This window comes from Macrobrachium nipponense, chromosome 28 (genome assembly GCF_015104395.2).
Source record: "Macrobrachium nipponense isolate FS-2020 chromosome 28, ASM1510439v2, whole genome shotgun sequence".
Lineage (NCBI taxonomy): Eukaryota > Metazoa > Arthropoda > Malacostraca > Decapoda > Palaemonidae > Macrobrachium > Macrobrachium nipponense.
The window spans coordinates 32,020,261-32,036,316 of NC_087217.1; the positions used below are offsets into that span (position 1 = coordinate 32,020,261).

General features: G+C 40.5%; 1 protein-coding gene across 5 annotated transcripts in view; it reads right to left on the reverse strand.

Annotated features, from left to right (window-relative positions):
• The window catches only part of LOC135201650 (cullin-1-like), a 238,130-nt gene that overhangs the window by 107,109 nt on the left and 114,965 nt on the right, over positions 1–16,056 (reverse strand). For all 5 annotated transcript variants that reach the window (XM_064230750.1, XM_064230751.1, XM_064230748.1 and 2 more), the window contains 2 exons: positions 12,666–12,743; positions 12,403–12,543 (listed from right to left, as the gene is read on the reverse strand). In XM_064230750.1, the coding sequence (XP_064086820.1) occupies positions 12,403–12,543; positions 12,666–12,743 (219 nt within the window). The remainder of the gene's footprint in view (positions 1–12,402; positions 12,544–12,665; positions 12,744–16,056) is intronic.

Here is a 16,056-nt window from a genome sequence, read left to right on the forward strand (position 1 = left end):
ATGGACTAACAAGTCTTTGAGACATCCTAATTTCTCTCTCTCTCTCTCTCTCTCTCTCTCTATTTATGTATGTTTATTATATTTTCAAATGTCAATAAATAAGATTAAATAATAAAACTGTAATTACCAAATTCATATGTGATAGTATTTTAAAGATGCAAAATATCCTTCCCTTCATCTTTTGTTTAACTCAAGAGAAGCTTGAGGCCCGAGCTGTCAAATATGTCAATTTAATGTGACAGGTGGGGGAGTGCTCTCTCTCTCTCTCTCTCTCTCTCTCTCTCTCTCTCTCTCTCTCTCTCTCTCTCTCTCACATAATAATAATATAACTTTTTAATTACAAAATTCATATGAAAATATCTAGTCTTTATCTTTTGTTTAACTCGGTCAAAGCCAGAGCTGTCAAATACAGTGGAACCTCAAAGTTCATACATAATACATTCCAGAACCTCACACGAAATCCCAAACGTACCAAAACCAAAACAATAATTCCCATAAGAAATAATGTAAATACAATTAATGCGTTCCAGACCCCAAAAATATTTTTAAAAAATACATTTTATAGGGAATAAACAGTTTTAAATACAGAAAACAATGAGAAATAAATATGACTATCAAATGAACATTTAACATCACTCATACCTTTATGGAAAACACTTGTTAGCCTAAGGAAGACGAAGAGGAGGGGAGAGGGAGGAGATTTTATTGTTTGGAAGGGATATCTCCCTCCAGAAGGACTTCAGGTATCAAGGACCTATTTCGGGTTGCTTCTCTTCGTTTTTTACTTGCACTATCTGAGGTTACTTTCCCACTTCATTTTTTACTGGCACTAGGACCAGCTTGCGAGTTACTAGATCCCTGTGGCACAAAACTGTTCAGACACATTTGTTTCTGGCATTTGTTTATTATTTGCCTAAAGTTAAACACAGCATTGTCATTAAACATGTTGGAGACACTGATTACAACTTCTCTGTTACGATGATAATTCTCCACAAAATTTTTTCAACATTACTCCACTTTGAAAACATGTCCTTAATCCCTGAAGTAGGCACATTATGTATGCTCATTTGTTTTCTTTATTTTTCAAACCAGCCTCTGCTGGCCCTAAATTCATTAACTGCAGTGCTAGTTGTAGGCATTTTCTCATTGAGACTGGCATAAAACTTCCTCAAACACTTTGCTAAGAGTTCTTTCTTAAATTCTATAGTGTTTCTCAACATTTTTTACCGAAGGGCTAGCACTTGGAACTTTTTTGGCCCCATGATAGCCTATTTAGCAGTTGTACTCTAATAACAAAGCACAAGAAGCACAAAAACAACAAACACAAAAGCATAATGGGTCACAAAAGATGGGACGCTCTATTTGGGCGCTTGATACAGGGCCTGGTCATGATGAGCTGGGCCCCGGATGGAGAGTTCCCGAGTGCACGAAAACTGAGGAAATGTATGATAAACGAGGCAAAATTTTGTAGAAAAAATATACAAAACTGAGGCTTGACTGTATATCAATTTGATTTGACAGGTGGGGGAGTGTTGCGCTCTCTCTCTCTCTCTCTCTCTCTCTCTCTCTCTCTCTCTCTCTCTCTCTCTCTCTCTCTCTCTCTCGGTGGTGGATAATTTCAAATACAGTAGTGCCTCAGGTTACGAAATTAATCCGTACCGAAGCGGCCTTCGTAACCTGATTTTTTCATATCTAGAACTACATTTTACATGAAAATTGCCTATTTCGTTCCAAGCCTTACAAAAACACCACAGTAAATTTTATAATAAAGCTAAATTGACCAATAAACAATGAAATACAACAATTTGGACCATTCAATACTTAACTTAACCGTTCCTGTGTCTGTAAATAAAGTGTATTAGTGTACAGGGTACAAGAAATACTGTGTACATGTACGTACGTATGTAGTAAAATGCAAAACATTACCTTTCGAGTGAGGTGATGTCCGAAAGTGGCAACAGAGGGGGAGGACAAACAGCAGAAAACATGAACTCTTAACTTTACGAAACACATTGACAAATGGCAGAAAACATTAACACTTCTTGATTATCTCCATCTTCCTCTCCATAGAAAACCTCTTCTTTCCGTGAACTTCAGCAACACTCTTGGGACCCATGGCTAATAACGTAAGTCATTAAGTTCACACACAACACGATAATGTAACTTATAGTACAACGAAAGCGAAATCACTAACACAATTTACGTTAACAAACGAAATATATATGAACGAACGAATTCCTGGTGTTTACGATAACGCTGCCGCAAAAAATGGTCAAGGAACACCTTTACATAGAGGCCTGATGGGACAGATGCTGACCAATAGGAGAGCAGGATCTTACGGCGGTGACTAGCATTAAGAACCCATGGGAGAGCGGGAAGATGGTGGCTAGTCTACTGAGTGGCAGCGCGCCAGTTTTAAAATTGTTCTCGGCGGATGGGGCGAATCCCGGACTTTACCCTTTCGCAACCTGAATTATTTTTGTACACAGAAGCAAAAAAATCTTCGTCTTTGCCTTCGTAACCTGAATTTTTCGTACGTAGGGACTTTCGTACGTAGAGGTTCCACTGTACGTCTAATTTTACTCTCACCGTCTAGAACAAAAAGTTGTATTAGTCCAAATAAAGAGCACCACTTGTTCATGGAAAGGAATTTCAAAACAACGACAAAGAAACAGAATAAAGTCCTTAAAGAGGTTGAGAAGACTTCTAAAAACAGATAAGTCAGAATGGAAAAATACAAAAAAAAAAAAAAAAAAAAAAAAAAAAGAGAAATAGTGCATGTAATCTATATTTTTACCAACCATTTGTTTTTTTATGGGTACTCATGCATTACATTTAGGGGTACTAATATATTATGCACTGTTTAACTGCAATTACAGTGACTCTAACCCTTAAACGCCGAGCCAATATTTCCGAAAGTGTCTCCTGTATGCCGGCGGCATTCGTGAGCGCCGAAGCGGAAAAGAAGTTTTTTTCAAAAAATCACAGCACGCTTAATTTTCAAGATTAAGAGTACATTTTTGGCTCCTTTTTTGTCATTGCCTGAAGTTTAGTATGCAACCATCAGAAATGAAAAAAAATATCATTGCCATATACGAATATTGGGATATATGACAAAAAAAAATTTCATATATAATTGTATACAAATCGTGCTGTGAGCAAAATGGTTCCAGCTAATGAGTTGATTATTTTTTTTGTATTGTACACTAAATTGCAATGATTTTGGTATATAAAAATTGTAAAACAATCAAAGCAACTCAGAGAAAATATTATCACAATGAGACGCATGAATTCGTAACACGCGGACGTAAAAAAAAAAAGTATTTTAAAAAATTCACCATAAATTGAAATATTGTGCTAGAGACTTCTTGTTTGTTGCAAAATGAAGGTAATTGATTGAATATTACTAGACTATAAGTGTTGTAGCTTACAATTGCAGTTTTCGACCATTTCGGTTGAGTCAAATTTGACCAAAGGTCGAATTTTTTCTATTTATCATTATTTATATGAAAATATTTCAAAACTGATAAAAGCTACAACCATGGGTTGTTTTTTGTTGTATTCTACATTAAATTGCTCACATTTTCATATATAAAACTTTATGTAACGGCTAATATAAAACGGTGCAAACATTACGACAATCGGACAAAAAAATGATATTGTTATGATACAATAAAGTTTTATACATACTCACCTGCAGATATATACTTAGCTTTGGACGACGGAGTCTAAAGCTAAGTATATATCTGACAGGTAAGTTGAATGTATAAAAATGTTTTTTTCAGAAGAGTTACCGCGTGGACGTAGGAAAAAGTTTTTTCTAAAATTCACCATAAAACAAAATATTGTGCTAGAGACTTCCAATTTGTTGCAAAATGAAGGTAAATGATTGAATATTACTAAAATGTAAGAGTTGTAGCTTACAATTGCAGTTTTCGACCATTTTGGTCGAGTCAAACTTGACTGAAGGTTGAAACTTTGGCACTTATCGTTATTTATATGAAAATATATCTGAAAACTGATAAAAGCTACAACCATAGGTTTTTTTGGTTTTATTCTACATAAAATTGTGCACATTTTCATATATAAAACTCTATGTAACAGCTAATATAAAATGTTGCAAAAATTATGTCAAAGTGACGAAATAATTTCTGAGATATGTCGCTGATGCTTTTTATTGTGAGAAGAAAGAAATTTGCGCATACGCGCCTGGGTAACACTTGTAAACAAAACAGCTTGATTCGTGAACTCACAGCATCCCTCAAGGTGTGTGATTCAAAAGTTTTCACCAAGTAGGCCTATGACTATTTTTCCATGATTTTTTTAAAAAACTTTTTTGCGTCAACATATCATACGTCAAATAGGCGTTTAAAGGTTAATAAATATTATCTATTGTAAACGCATCTGCATGCGTTGCATTGTCTGCACTCTGCACATGTGCATAAGTACTCTTCCTGGTGCTCTTGGCGCAAATTGCATGCCCTGCAGAGCCTCTGAAAATATTTACCTTTTTGCTGCATGGAATAAAGAAAACTACAACCTGGGATATTTCTCCCATCCTGCAATCTTCTGCTTTCTAATGCAAGACATCACCATGGCGCAGTGATGTAACCATCCAGCATTTTCACGGAATAACGGAATCAGTATTCAAAACCAACCGCCATCACACCTCAATTGCCTTTGGATCTTATAGTGTTGGTGCAGTGTTTGTGCTATGTTCATGTAGCGTTTGTGTAGTGCCGGTGCAGTGTAATGTTAGTGCTTTGATTTTAGTGGGTTGTATTTCTCTTGTACCCCTTCCCAGCTCTACAGGGACCCCTATTACGATACCCAGCTACAGAGCCTCAGGTACGTCCACCCACTCTCATCATTTGCCATGCACTGCCGACTTATTACCCAACAGTCAAGTGGTTGCTCCCCACCAGACCACCCACCCAGCCCACTCTCCACCACCTGCCAGTATTCACCACACAGTAGAAGAATTAAGAATGAATTCCATAACTTATTAATATAAACAGTGGAAATTCTTCCTCATCTCTCTTCTCTTGAAACTGTAAAGGACACTGCAGAAAACTACTCATAATGGCTTCTGTTTCACACCAAGACAATACTGGGGATATGCAACACGATCAGGACCCTGAGGGCCGCCAGTTGCCTTCACACCCAGCTCACCAACAGACTGTCGAACCCTTCCAGGTTTTGCAACACTGGAAACCCCACCTATGCTCTCACCACATCTGAGTATACCACCTCCCACGGCTCCAAATATGGAGTTAAGGCTCCTCATCAAGTACTTGGAGGAATCTCGACAGGCAGAGTTGGCTGCACGTCAGAGGAAGGAGGAAAAACATCTTCATGAAGAGGAACACTGTCGTCATGAAGAGGATCCACGATGCCAAGAGGACAACTTAAGAAGATGATACAGCTTCATATGTGCCTCAGCCTGGAGATCCAAAGAATACTTGAACACATGCTCAACATATCACCAGACACGGATCAGTGTGAACAAGGTCTTGAATATTCTCCAGGAACACATCAAGAACCTGCTGAATGAAACTCTACAACACAGTAGGAAGGGGAAAGCTTCAGTAATTTCTACGTCCAACTGAAGCATGTAGCAGAGGAAATCGTCGTTCGTTCTGGCCAATATGCTGCGTGCAAAGAGGCTCAGCTTAAGATGATCATCATGATGGGAGTTGGGGATGAAGAACTCCCTCAAGAGACTCATTGCCCTGGACGCTGCAGTTTCATTGGCCACCATGGTCAACGAATGTTGCTCCTATGAGGCCACACAGACAGCCACTACCGCCGTATGTGCCCCTCCTAAATTGTGTGCCACCTCCATATATAATAAAACCAAAGGACATGGCAACAGGGGTGCTAACTCGCAACCAACCCATAAGAAGGACATTTTATGCCCTCCCTGCAGAAGAAGCACGGCTCAGCAGAAAAGTGCCCAGCCAACGATAGTGTATGTGGAAACTGTGGCTGCAAGGGACACTGGCACAGGACCCCAAAGTACCCTGCCAACAAGGCCACATGCAGACACTGTGGCCGAGTGGGCCACTATGACAAGTACTGCTGACAGCAGATGAATGCCAAGCAGGGCGGCCCGCCCAATGCCACGCTCCCTTCTAGCAACCCCGCCTACTGTCGCAAGGTCGAGACCCTTTCTTCAATAAGTTACTACTCACCATCACCTACAGGAATGAGACGTCAAAGATAATGATGCTGCCCGACACAGGTGGTGATGTATCAGTGATGGGCCCCCAGCACTTAGAACTCCTTCACATTCCTAGGACTGAGCTACGGCCTCCTGTCACTGGCCAAATGGTCCTGCCTCGCCACGATTCAAGTCCACATAAGTGTTCAGATGCTACTCCTGTCCTATGCACTCCTACAGGTTACCCACGGTAATTGATGTAAGGTGCTACCCCTGCACGCCGACATGATCATGTCTAAAGAAGACATTAAAGCAGCTCCATCGAGGATGATGGCAGCCCATCTGATGAAAATCCACCTTAAGGAAGATGCGATCCCATTTGCCATCCACACCCCACAGCAGATACCCTACGCAGATAGCCCGCTCTTTGCCCACGCCCTTAGCTGCTGTCCGTGACGTCAGTTGCAAAGCCAAGTTCCTCACCACTGCAGAAGCTCTACACGGCTACTAGCAGGAGCAGCTGCCAGAGGAGGATCGCCACCTCACCAATTTTATTACGCCTCATGGATGCTTCCAGCATTGCATGGGACCTAAGGGCTTCACTGCCACTGGCGATGCCTATTGTTAGCGCGGTGACCTAGCTCTCCGAGGCATGAAGAAGTGCGTTGAGGTTGTTGATGACATTCTCATCTTCAATGATGACCTACTAACACACTACCAGAGTGAATTTCTGTGGCTTCACCCTTTCTGAAGAAGGAATTGCAACTGATCCAGGATGCGTTACTGCTCTGCAAGACTTCCCTACACCATCCAACCTAACGGACTTGCATTCTTTCATGGGATTAGTAAACCAGTTGGCTGAGTTTACCCCAGATATCGCCCTGACTGCACAGCCCCTTCGACCACTCATGAGCTCCAAGTGCTATTTTCTCTGGACACCTGACCACAACCAGGCCTTCAAAACATGTGAAACAAGCTCTTTCAAGCCCGCCTGTTCTTGCGTCTTTTGACCTAACCTTTCCGAACATTCTCCAGACATGCATCTTGCCTCTATAGGATAGTCTACATTCTCCTCCAGGACCATGGATCGGGACATTTCCGAGTAGTCCAGTGTGTATCCTACTTTCTTGCAGACGCCAAGACGAGGTATGCAAAAACTAAATTGGCAATACTTGCAGTATCTTGGGCCCTCACAAAGTGCTGCCTACACCTCAAAGGACAGCCAACCTTCACCCTGCAAACTAACCATCATCGCCCATTGGTGCCCATCATCATCAACTACTACTGGACATGGTTGAAAACCCACGGCTCCAGAGAATGAAGGAGCACATGTCGCAACACCAATTTACTGCAGTGTGATGCCCCAGCAAGTCTCTATTCATCCCAGATTCACTCTCATGCATCAGTCAGTTACCCCATCTCTGAGGATATGACTGGCTGTGCTGAGGTAACTGCAGACCTCAGGTTCATCATCAACACTACAACAGGTTTCCAAGACAAGGATGCCCCCAAGCCATTAATGCCGACTGGACCCTACACAACATGTTGATAGCATCACAGGCCAGCCCCACCAATGTTCGCCTTCGTGATTCCATCAGTTCTGGATTTCCCATAAATCGGTACGACCTACATGCATTCTTACCACCGTACTGGAAACTGCGAGAAGCCCTCTCTACTGAGGGCAACCTTGTGTTCTACAGTTCCTGAAGCTCTACATCGCCACACACTCGCTAGACTCCATGATAGTCACCAAGGTGTTGAGGCTACCAAACGTGTGGATTAATGAATATTTTACATGCATATACTTTCCATGCGAATGCATTCAGAGAAACATCGATAAATGGTATCAGCAGGAGCCATGGCCCACCACCCTTGAAGACGTCACTCTCTTTTACAAGGGAGTATTTCACAAGAAATACAAAGAGGACGAGCGAGCCCTTCATACCATCATAGAAAGGAACGTCTCTCCCCACAGACCCTGCGAAAAAAGTGAACTTAATAATTTACTAAAAAAGCAAGAAGACCAGTGGCCTAATTATGAAAAACAATCCAGCCACCGTGGTGCAGGACCCTCTCAAGAAAACTCGCATTGTCTACCAATACAAATGTCCTGTCCAGGAATGCCCTAGAGCTTACATTGGTATGACAACTCTGCAATTTTCGAAGAGGATATCCTGCCATACTCAGGAAGACGGCATCCATAATCATGCTAAAAACGCCTACTATACCAGGATAACTCAAAAGGACATTATTCCTAATATTGAAATTATCAATAAGGTGGCAGACCACCGTTGTCTCCACCTCTTGGAGGCTCTACACATCGGGAAGGAGAGACCCAGCCTTAAAACCACTCAAGAGACTTCACTCCTCCTGGCGGTGGTGCATAGGGCGCCGCCCACCAGCACCCCAAAGCCAATCAAACGGACCAATCAGGTGGCCCTATCTACCGGCAATGACCTTCCCAACACTACATTCCCAGTCTCCAGCGTCCGCATGCGAAAATCAGTGCGAACTTCCACCTCTGGAAGACAGCTTGACTCAGAACTTAATCCTCTGTTCAGCCAATGAAAACTCAGCTCTCACCAGACAGAGCACCCAGGACACAATAAATACCACCAAACGACCCCATTCCAATCAGTTCAAGCTCACCCTTCTTTGAAAATGAACAAATGATACGGTTGGAAAAGTTGGAATTCCGTTACGCCCTTAGACAACGTCCAGACTAAGATTTGTAAACTCTACGGCGACCATACGCCACTTTTAGTTATCTTATAAATAAATTAGTATTTTTATATGACATTTCCTTAACCAGAGTATGAACATCAGCCAGCTATTAGTGAATATCAGCCCTGATGAGAAGAGAATAAGAATTGAAAAGACCATATATAAAATAAATTCCATTGATGCTGCCATCCTCTTTAACAAAACAGTCTGAGAGAGGGTCTCCTACCTTCATATAATAATAATAATAATAATAATAATAATAATAATAATAATAATAATAATAATGATGATAATAATAATAATAATAATAATAATAATAATAATAATAATAATAATAATAATAAAACTGTAATTTCAAATGAAAATTCTGCCCTTCGTCTTTCTTTATATCCATTTCCCTACCTTCTCTCAACTCCAAACAAGCTCGGAACTCGGGAAGGTGTCAAATATATCAAGTCTCTCTCTCTCTCTCTCTCTCTCTCTCTCTCTCTCTCTCTCTCTCTCTCTCTCTCTCTCTCTCTCTCTCTCGTGTTGCTAATGTGCCTCGTTAAGCTCACTCCTTCGTGTAATGAATGACCATCCCTGCAACCACTACCCTGTGAGTGAAGGCTAAATTGCTGAGGTTTCAGAGCTTTTGTGCCTTGTTGGAGTCCCAGCCAATCAAAAACCCCAGACGAGCTTCTGTGCCATTGATTGTGGAACTCCAACCTATGGGGCCTGCTTGGGGGGAGGAGAGAGAGAGAGAGAGAGGCGGAGAGGAAGAGGAAGAGAGGAGAGAGAAGGAAGATGATGAGAGAGAGAGAGAGAGAGAGAGAGACGAGAAAGAGAGAGAAATTGAGAAGAGAGAGGAGAGAGGAGAGAGAGAGAGGAAGATGCAGAGAGAGAGAGAGAGAGAATTCATCATCAAATACCTCAATAAGGCAGCAAAAGCCGAAAGAGCCACAGGTTCTTGTTTTACCTCCTCTCCCGAAGAATTAGAGATTTTTTACCTCTTCTTCCAAAAAAATTAGAGATAAGTTTCATCCTGGACAGGCTTAGGAAAGGGAAGCGCTTTCTTTCAAAAGGTTCATAATTTGTGCCAACTGACATAATAGAAGCCACAGCAGGCTCATCAGGGTCCACTGATGAAGGAGACAAAGTTGAAGGTCTGACTGGAGGAGATGAAGGAGACTGCAGTTTTTGAGATGACGAAACAGAGGGGGGCACCCAGAAGTAGGTGCCAGGTGCTCAGGAGCTAGCACCAGGCACTCAGAAAGCAGTGTGTCTGGAAGCTTTGAAGCCAGGTGTGGGCACTAGCGGAAAAAAGTTGAGTAGACAGGCGAGATGTTCTCCAGACCATCCAAAGCAAACAGAAGAGGGAGAAGAGCCTGCTTGTACTTCTTAACAGGAAACTGGACTCTCCATTGGATCAGGACCCTGAGCGCAGTTGGCAGAAGAGTGCCAAAGAGGTAGGGAGGAGTCCAGGTAACGTCTATGGAGCTTCCTGTCCACTCTGCAATTGTTGGGAGTTTCAAGGTAACCCATGCACACTCCTAGACAAGCCTTTCCAATGTCTACCGACACCTGGGACTGTGCAACAGGTGTGGTTAAGGTGCAACTACCCATGGGCAAAACCCCTCGGCCTCCCTTGGACTTCGGTATGTCTTCCCCAAGCGTTGGGGGAGCAAGAAAGTGACCTCGGTCTAGCAGAACCAACGGCACGAATAGCCACCTCTTCCACTTGCACTGCACTATCACTTTGCACTTTCTAAGTGAACACTTTAAATGATCACTTGAATAGAACAGAAGCCCCAACTCAGCCACAGTACTAACTACTAAATTAAGCTTCTTATTAAATCTAAACTCAATATTGGTGATGGCATCAGGATCAGAAGCATGGGAGCCAGGCATGGGAGTAGAAGATTGTTCAGTAGGAGGGTCAGTATTAGGAGAGCTTTTTTTTAGCTCTAGAAGCTGCCTTCCTCCTATATTTCTCTAGCTTCCTAAATGAGACATCAAAACCTACCATTGATAACTATGCCACATTGCATATTCAATAAAGGTTTTATCCATATTGCAATCTTGCCATCTACATTTTGTGTAGAATGTACAAGAATCATAGCAAGCTTTAATTAACCTAGCCTTACAGCCTACTCCGCTGTAATAGCAAACACTAGAACTGCTAGAATCTGACAAATTTTCACTACGGTGGTACCTCGAGATACGAAATTAATCCGTTCCGAGGCGGCCTTCGTACCATGAGTTTTTCGTATCTTGAACTGCATTTTACAAGTAAAATGCCTAATCCATTCCAAGCCCTACAAAAACACCCCAGTAAATCATATTTCCAGGCCTACAACACATGTTCTAGGGTTACGACGCCGATCCGACGGAAGAAATATAGGGTTTATTTTCTTACCATAATGAAAAATTCATATCTAGCAACGGGAGGAGACTGAATTTGAAAAAGGGTTATTTTCAAGATAAATCACCCTGGCGTCACAAAACCGAAGGTCATGGGCGAAAATCATATGAGGTTTGGAGATGTCCCAAGTCGACTTATGAAGTGGTATGAATGTCAATGTCCTGTCCTTAAAAAATGGCATGAGCTGGTCGGCCCCCTTAAGAACCGCTATAACAGGGAACAAAACATTTGCCATACGAGTACTTTAGCTATGTAGTTACTCATTAAGTTCTTCTATGAAACACAAAGTTTGTGCACTGCTACAGCAAAGAATGTCTGTCATCCAGAACTTTCCACAACAGCAGCATCCTGAAGAGGATCTAGAAGCACCAGAGCTTTGCAAGATGTTCCCTGGACTGGGCACGCGTGACTTTTCGTCATCGGTAGCCTCAAGAAAAAGGAATTTTCATTCACTTAAGATATGTGTTACTTAGTAATAACCTGCATTCCCTGCATTCAGCTACTGGATCTAGTGAGCTTTTCATGTATCCAAGGATCATAGGAGTGTGATCAACTTGAAGAGATAAAATGACTTCAGTCTGGCTTTCTTTTTCATTCATCGAAGACCATTATCCTACAAAGGATTTGATCTACTTTAACAGATTAATTACACCTTAAAGGTAACTATTTAATAAGGTAATAGGTTTTAAGAGAGGTTAAATATTTACTGACTGGGCTGGTTCCATTTTATCAGGTCACAGTTGCAGCTGGGATCCAAAATGTTTAACATTTACACCAGCTTCACAAGTGTGGAATGCACAGTGATAACACAAGAACACCTCAACTGTAACTACATACAATTACAGCTGAACTTCATATTTGAATAACTAACTTATGTTTTAGGCCTTTGATTTATAATGTATATGAAGAAAAAACGGAACATTATTCTTTTACCTTGAATAAATTTCCTACCTAATATGTATGCCCTTGACCACACAGAATGATTTCAATAAAGAAAATACAACCTGGTAAACCTTGTTTTTACTCTGACTTTAAAAATGAGATTTCAACATATGCTAAACCAAAAACATCTAAGAAAAAACTCCCAACCGTACAGTTCTTAAACACTTACTTGTTTATTTAGCGGCTGGAATAAATGGTCTCTCCATGTAACTAAGGCAAGTTGATAAATTTCATAAATTCCTTTATTACCTTCATCACACTCTCTCTTAACCCAATGACGATTCAAATATGCACACACACCGTTCAGCACCTACAAGACAGGAAAACTTAATAAACAAAGTAATTCAGTACTATCATTTCAATATAATATAAATTGTGTAACACAATTGAAAAGAACTCAAAGTTTACCTTGCTGGTCAAGTCTCAACTTACCTTACTGGAAAACTGATATTCTTCCCACTGGTTGGTATAAAAACGCAAGACTTCTTCATCCATCAAATCTACACCATCCTAAATTGGGTAAAACAAGATTACAAAATTAGATAGCTGTGACTAATTTACCTAAGGTAGCTGAATTAATACAAAAAAATACTATATTCTTTTGTTTCTTCAGACACACAAGGCTACATGACTTTTAAAGTTCCAGAAGTTTTGTTACCAAAGTCCAGCGCAACAGCCCAATAACTTCACAAATTCTTTTGGTTGCCTAGCTTTACTTACATGGCAAAATGTAATAGCAACAAACTATATAGCCTACAACGGAACATTCAAGATATCACAATTTCAACAATATTTCCATAAAACTTCAACCTTAATATCTTCATAATCAAAATTCCTTAATTCCTAAAAGGTCACATACAAAAACAAAAATAATAATGTAGCTGTTAAGTATAGAAATTGGAAAACCTGATGTGCTACAGTATTCTTAAGTTTGAAATAAACCCTTCAAAATTTTAACATCCCATACATATTTTAAACGTTCCACCTTAATTCTACAAAGGATATAATTTCATCACAAATAGAGGTTAGGAACTACTAATCATTAAGCTGAGCAATTCCCTTGGGCTATATACAGGGTAGCACACAATATCTCATTTTGTCCACTGGATGGAACTGGAATCCTGGGGGAAGAAAATTATTCTATCTCTGTTATGCTGATATCCCCAAGCCTAGATCTAAGATACAACCTGCCTCAAGAGGCATTCCAACATTCTCCAAGTATCCTTGCTATGGCCAGTGGTATATTTTTCTGGACCGAGACTGGTTTGAGATTTGTGCATCCAATCCCTTGAAACTTCTTCCTGAGGTCCTTTAGGGTTACTCGTAATGATCCCAAGATAATATGTGCTATTCCTGCTCAACTTCACCATACTCTCCTTACTTCCATTTTTGGATTTTAGTACTTTTCTATCTCTTCTCTGCCTTTTTCCTTAACTCATATATTTCATAGTATGTCACATCTGTAAAGAGATACTTTCAAGGATTCTTCATTTACCAAGATAAAGTTTGCCCTCAAGCCTGAATCATAAGGTCAGTCCTTGCATCATAATCCCAGAATACCTTCGTTTTTTAACCTCTTTCTGGCAGATGGTTTACCATTTGTCTGTAAACCGTAAGCTATTTTCTTTATGATTAAGGCCTTGGCAGTAGTCTTTACCTTCCCTTACATTTATTTTGAGCTGATGAGAGGTATCATCATCTTAATTGTATTATTATTATGAGACCACGGGTCACTCTTTTGTGACATTTCCATACCTCCACATATACGTATATCATGGCATCTTGAAACCATTCCACTATATATTTTGCCTAGACCATCCGAGGACCCTTGGGTCACTTTTATACCTCGTTTATGGGGGAGGAAGAAGAGGGATGGGCAATGGGAATGGGAAGGGGAAGAGGATGGAAGAGGGAAGGAGAAGAGAGATGGAAGAGGGAAGGAGAAGGGGGATGGAAGAGGGAAAAGGGGGGGATGGAAGAGGGAAAAAAGGAGAAGGGGGGGGATGGAAGAGGAGAGAGAAAAGGAGGGGAAAAGGGGGGTAGAGGAGGCGAGAGGATAGGGAAGAGGAAGGAGGGGGGAAGGGGGATAAGAGGGGGAAGGAGAAAGGGGGATGAAAAAGGGGGAGGAGAAGGGGGAGGGAAGGGGTAAAAAAGGAAAAGGGAAGGAAGGGCCCAGAAGCCTCTGAAATTACCCGAATCCTCCAGGATTCCCAGTGTGCATTCAAACATACAACCAAGATAAGAGTTGTAGTATTATATAATATAATGTATTATATACTAATGTTACAAACTATTATTGTTTTAGTGTTGTATAGATGCTATTATTACTATTATCATTAGTAGTAGTCATGGTAGTAGAATAGCAGATTCCACTGATTTTTATGCTAATGTTGTATCTTTGCAGATGAGCACAAGCTTAGCAATGCAGTGCCTGTTCCAAAGATAGGCATATCTGCAGACTGCAGTAAGTAACTACAGGCCAATTTCTGTTCTCGCTGTGCTCTTCAAAGTTACTGGAAAACTTATTTTTAAGCCACTATATAAGCATGTAGAATCTAAAAGATTATTTCCTGATAGACAATATGCCTACCAAAGACAGTTAGGCATCTGCAATGCTCTTTTAGATTTAACATAACATTTGCAAGAGAACCTTGATATGGGTTTTGAGTGTAGAGTAATTCAAATAGATTTAGTGCCAATTTAGTCAATCACAAGGCACTTATATACCTGAATATCTTGGAGTGGGTGGATATGTTGCAAGTTTACTTAAAAGATTTCCTTACATGTAGGCAGCAACGAGTTACTGTTACCGAGATCTTCAGCGAACATAGACATATTATGTCAGGAGATCTACAGGGCAGTGTTCTTAGCCCACTGTTATTTTTAGTATATACAGTAATATGGTTGTTGCCTGGAATACAAGATTGTTCAGTATGCTGACGATGCTACACTTGTGGATGTCGTCAAGTCCCCACTAGAAGGAAATGAAATTGCCCTTAGTCTCTATCGGGACATGGAGAGGATTGGTGAATGATGTAGTCTGTGGAGTATAAGGCTGAACTACAGGAAAATTAATACACTGCTGATTAGCAGATCTTGTACAGATTTTCCATCCCATACTCCCCTCCAAGTCAATTGAACTCCACGAGTCAGCAAATGCCGCATGAAAGTTAGGTTGTGCACAAAAAGACAATAAATTTATAACAGTGATATGAAAAAATGCAACTTGTTTTAGGTCATTGTGATTCCCTTACTAGAATACTGTTGTTTGGTATGGATGTCTGCTTCTGCCAAAGATTCATCTCTTTTAGATAAGAGTGGTTCGTGGTGGTAGGTTTCTGTTTCCTAATCTTAGAAGTTATGTCATAGTCCATCAACGGATGGTCTTGTTTGTTAATTTTTCATAAGTTGTATTTTAACAGGGATCCTTCACATACTCAATTGATCCCTGATCCCCTTTTTCTGCTAAGAGCAACTGGATATGCTGTATAGCAGCACCAATATGCAGATAATGTGCCTTACTGTAAAACTTCTAAGTTCAAGAAGTCTTTTATCCTTCACACCATTGGACTGTGGAACTGTCTCCCTGAGGGTGTCATACAATTAGAACTTCAAAAGTTCAAGTGAAGATGCACTGCATTACTACAATAATACTATTCTCCTTGCACTTTAATACAGTTATATTTACTTATTTATTTACTTTAAATTTATATTTTATTTTTTAATAAGCGAGATCTCATCTTTCTGTATTTATTTAACCTCCTCTAACGTCTTCCCAATGAACAACTTATTCATTGAAAGGTTGAATTTCAAGTCAACAGCC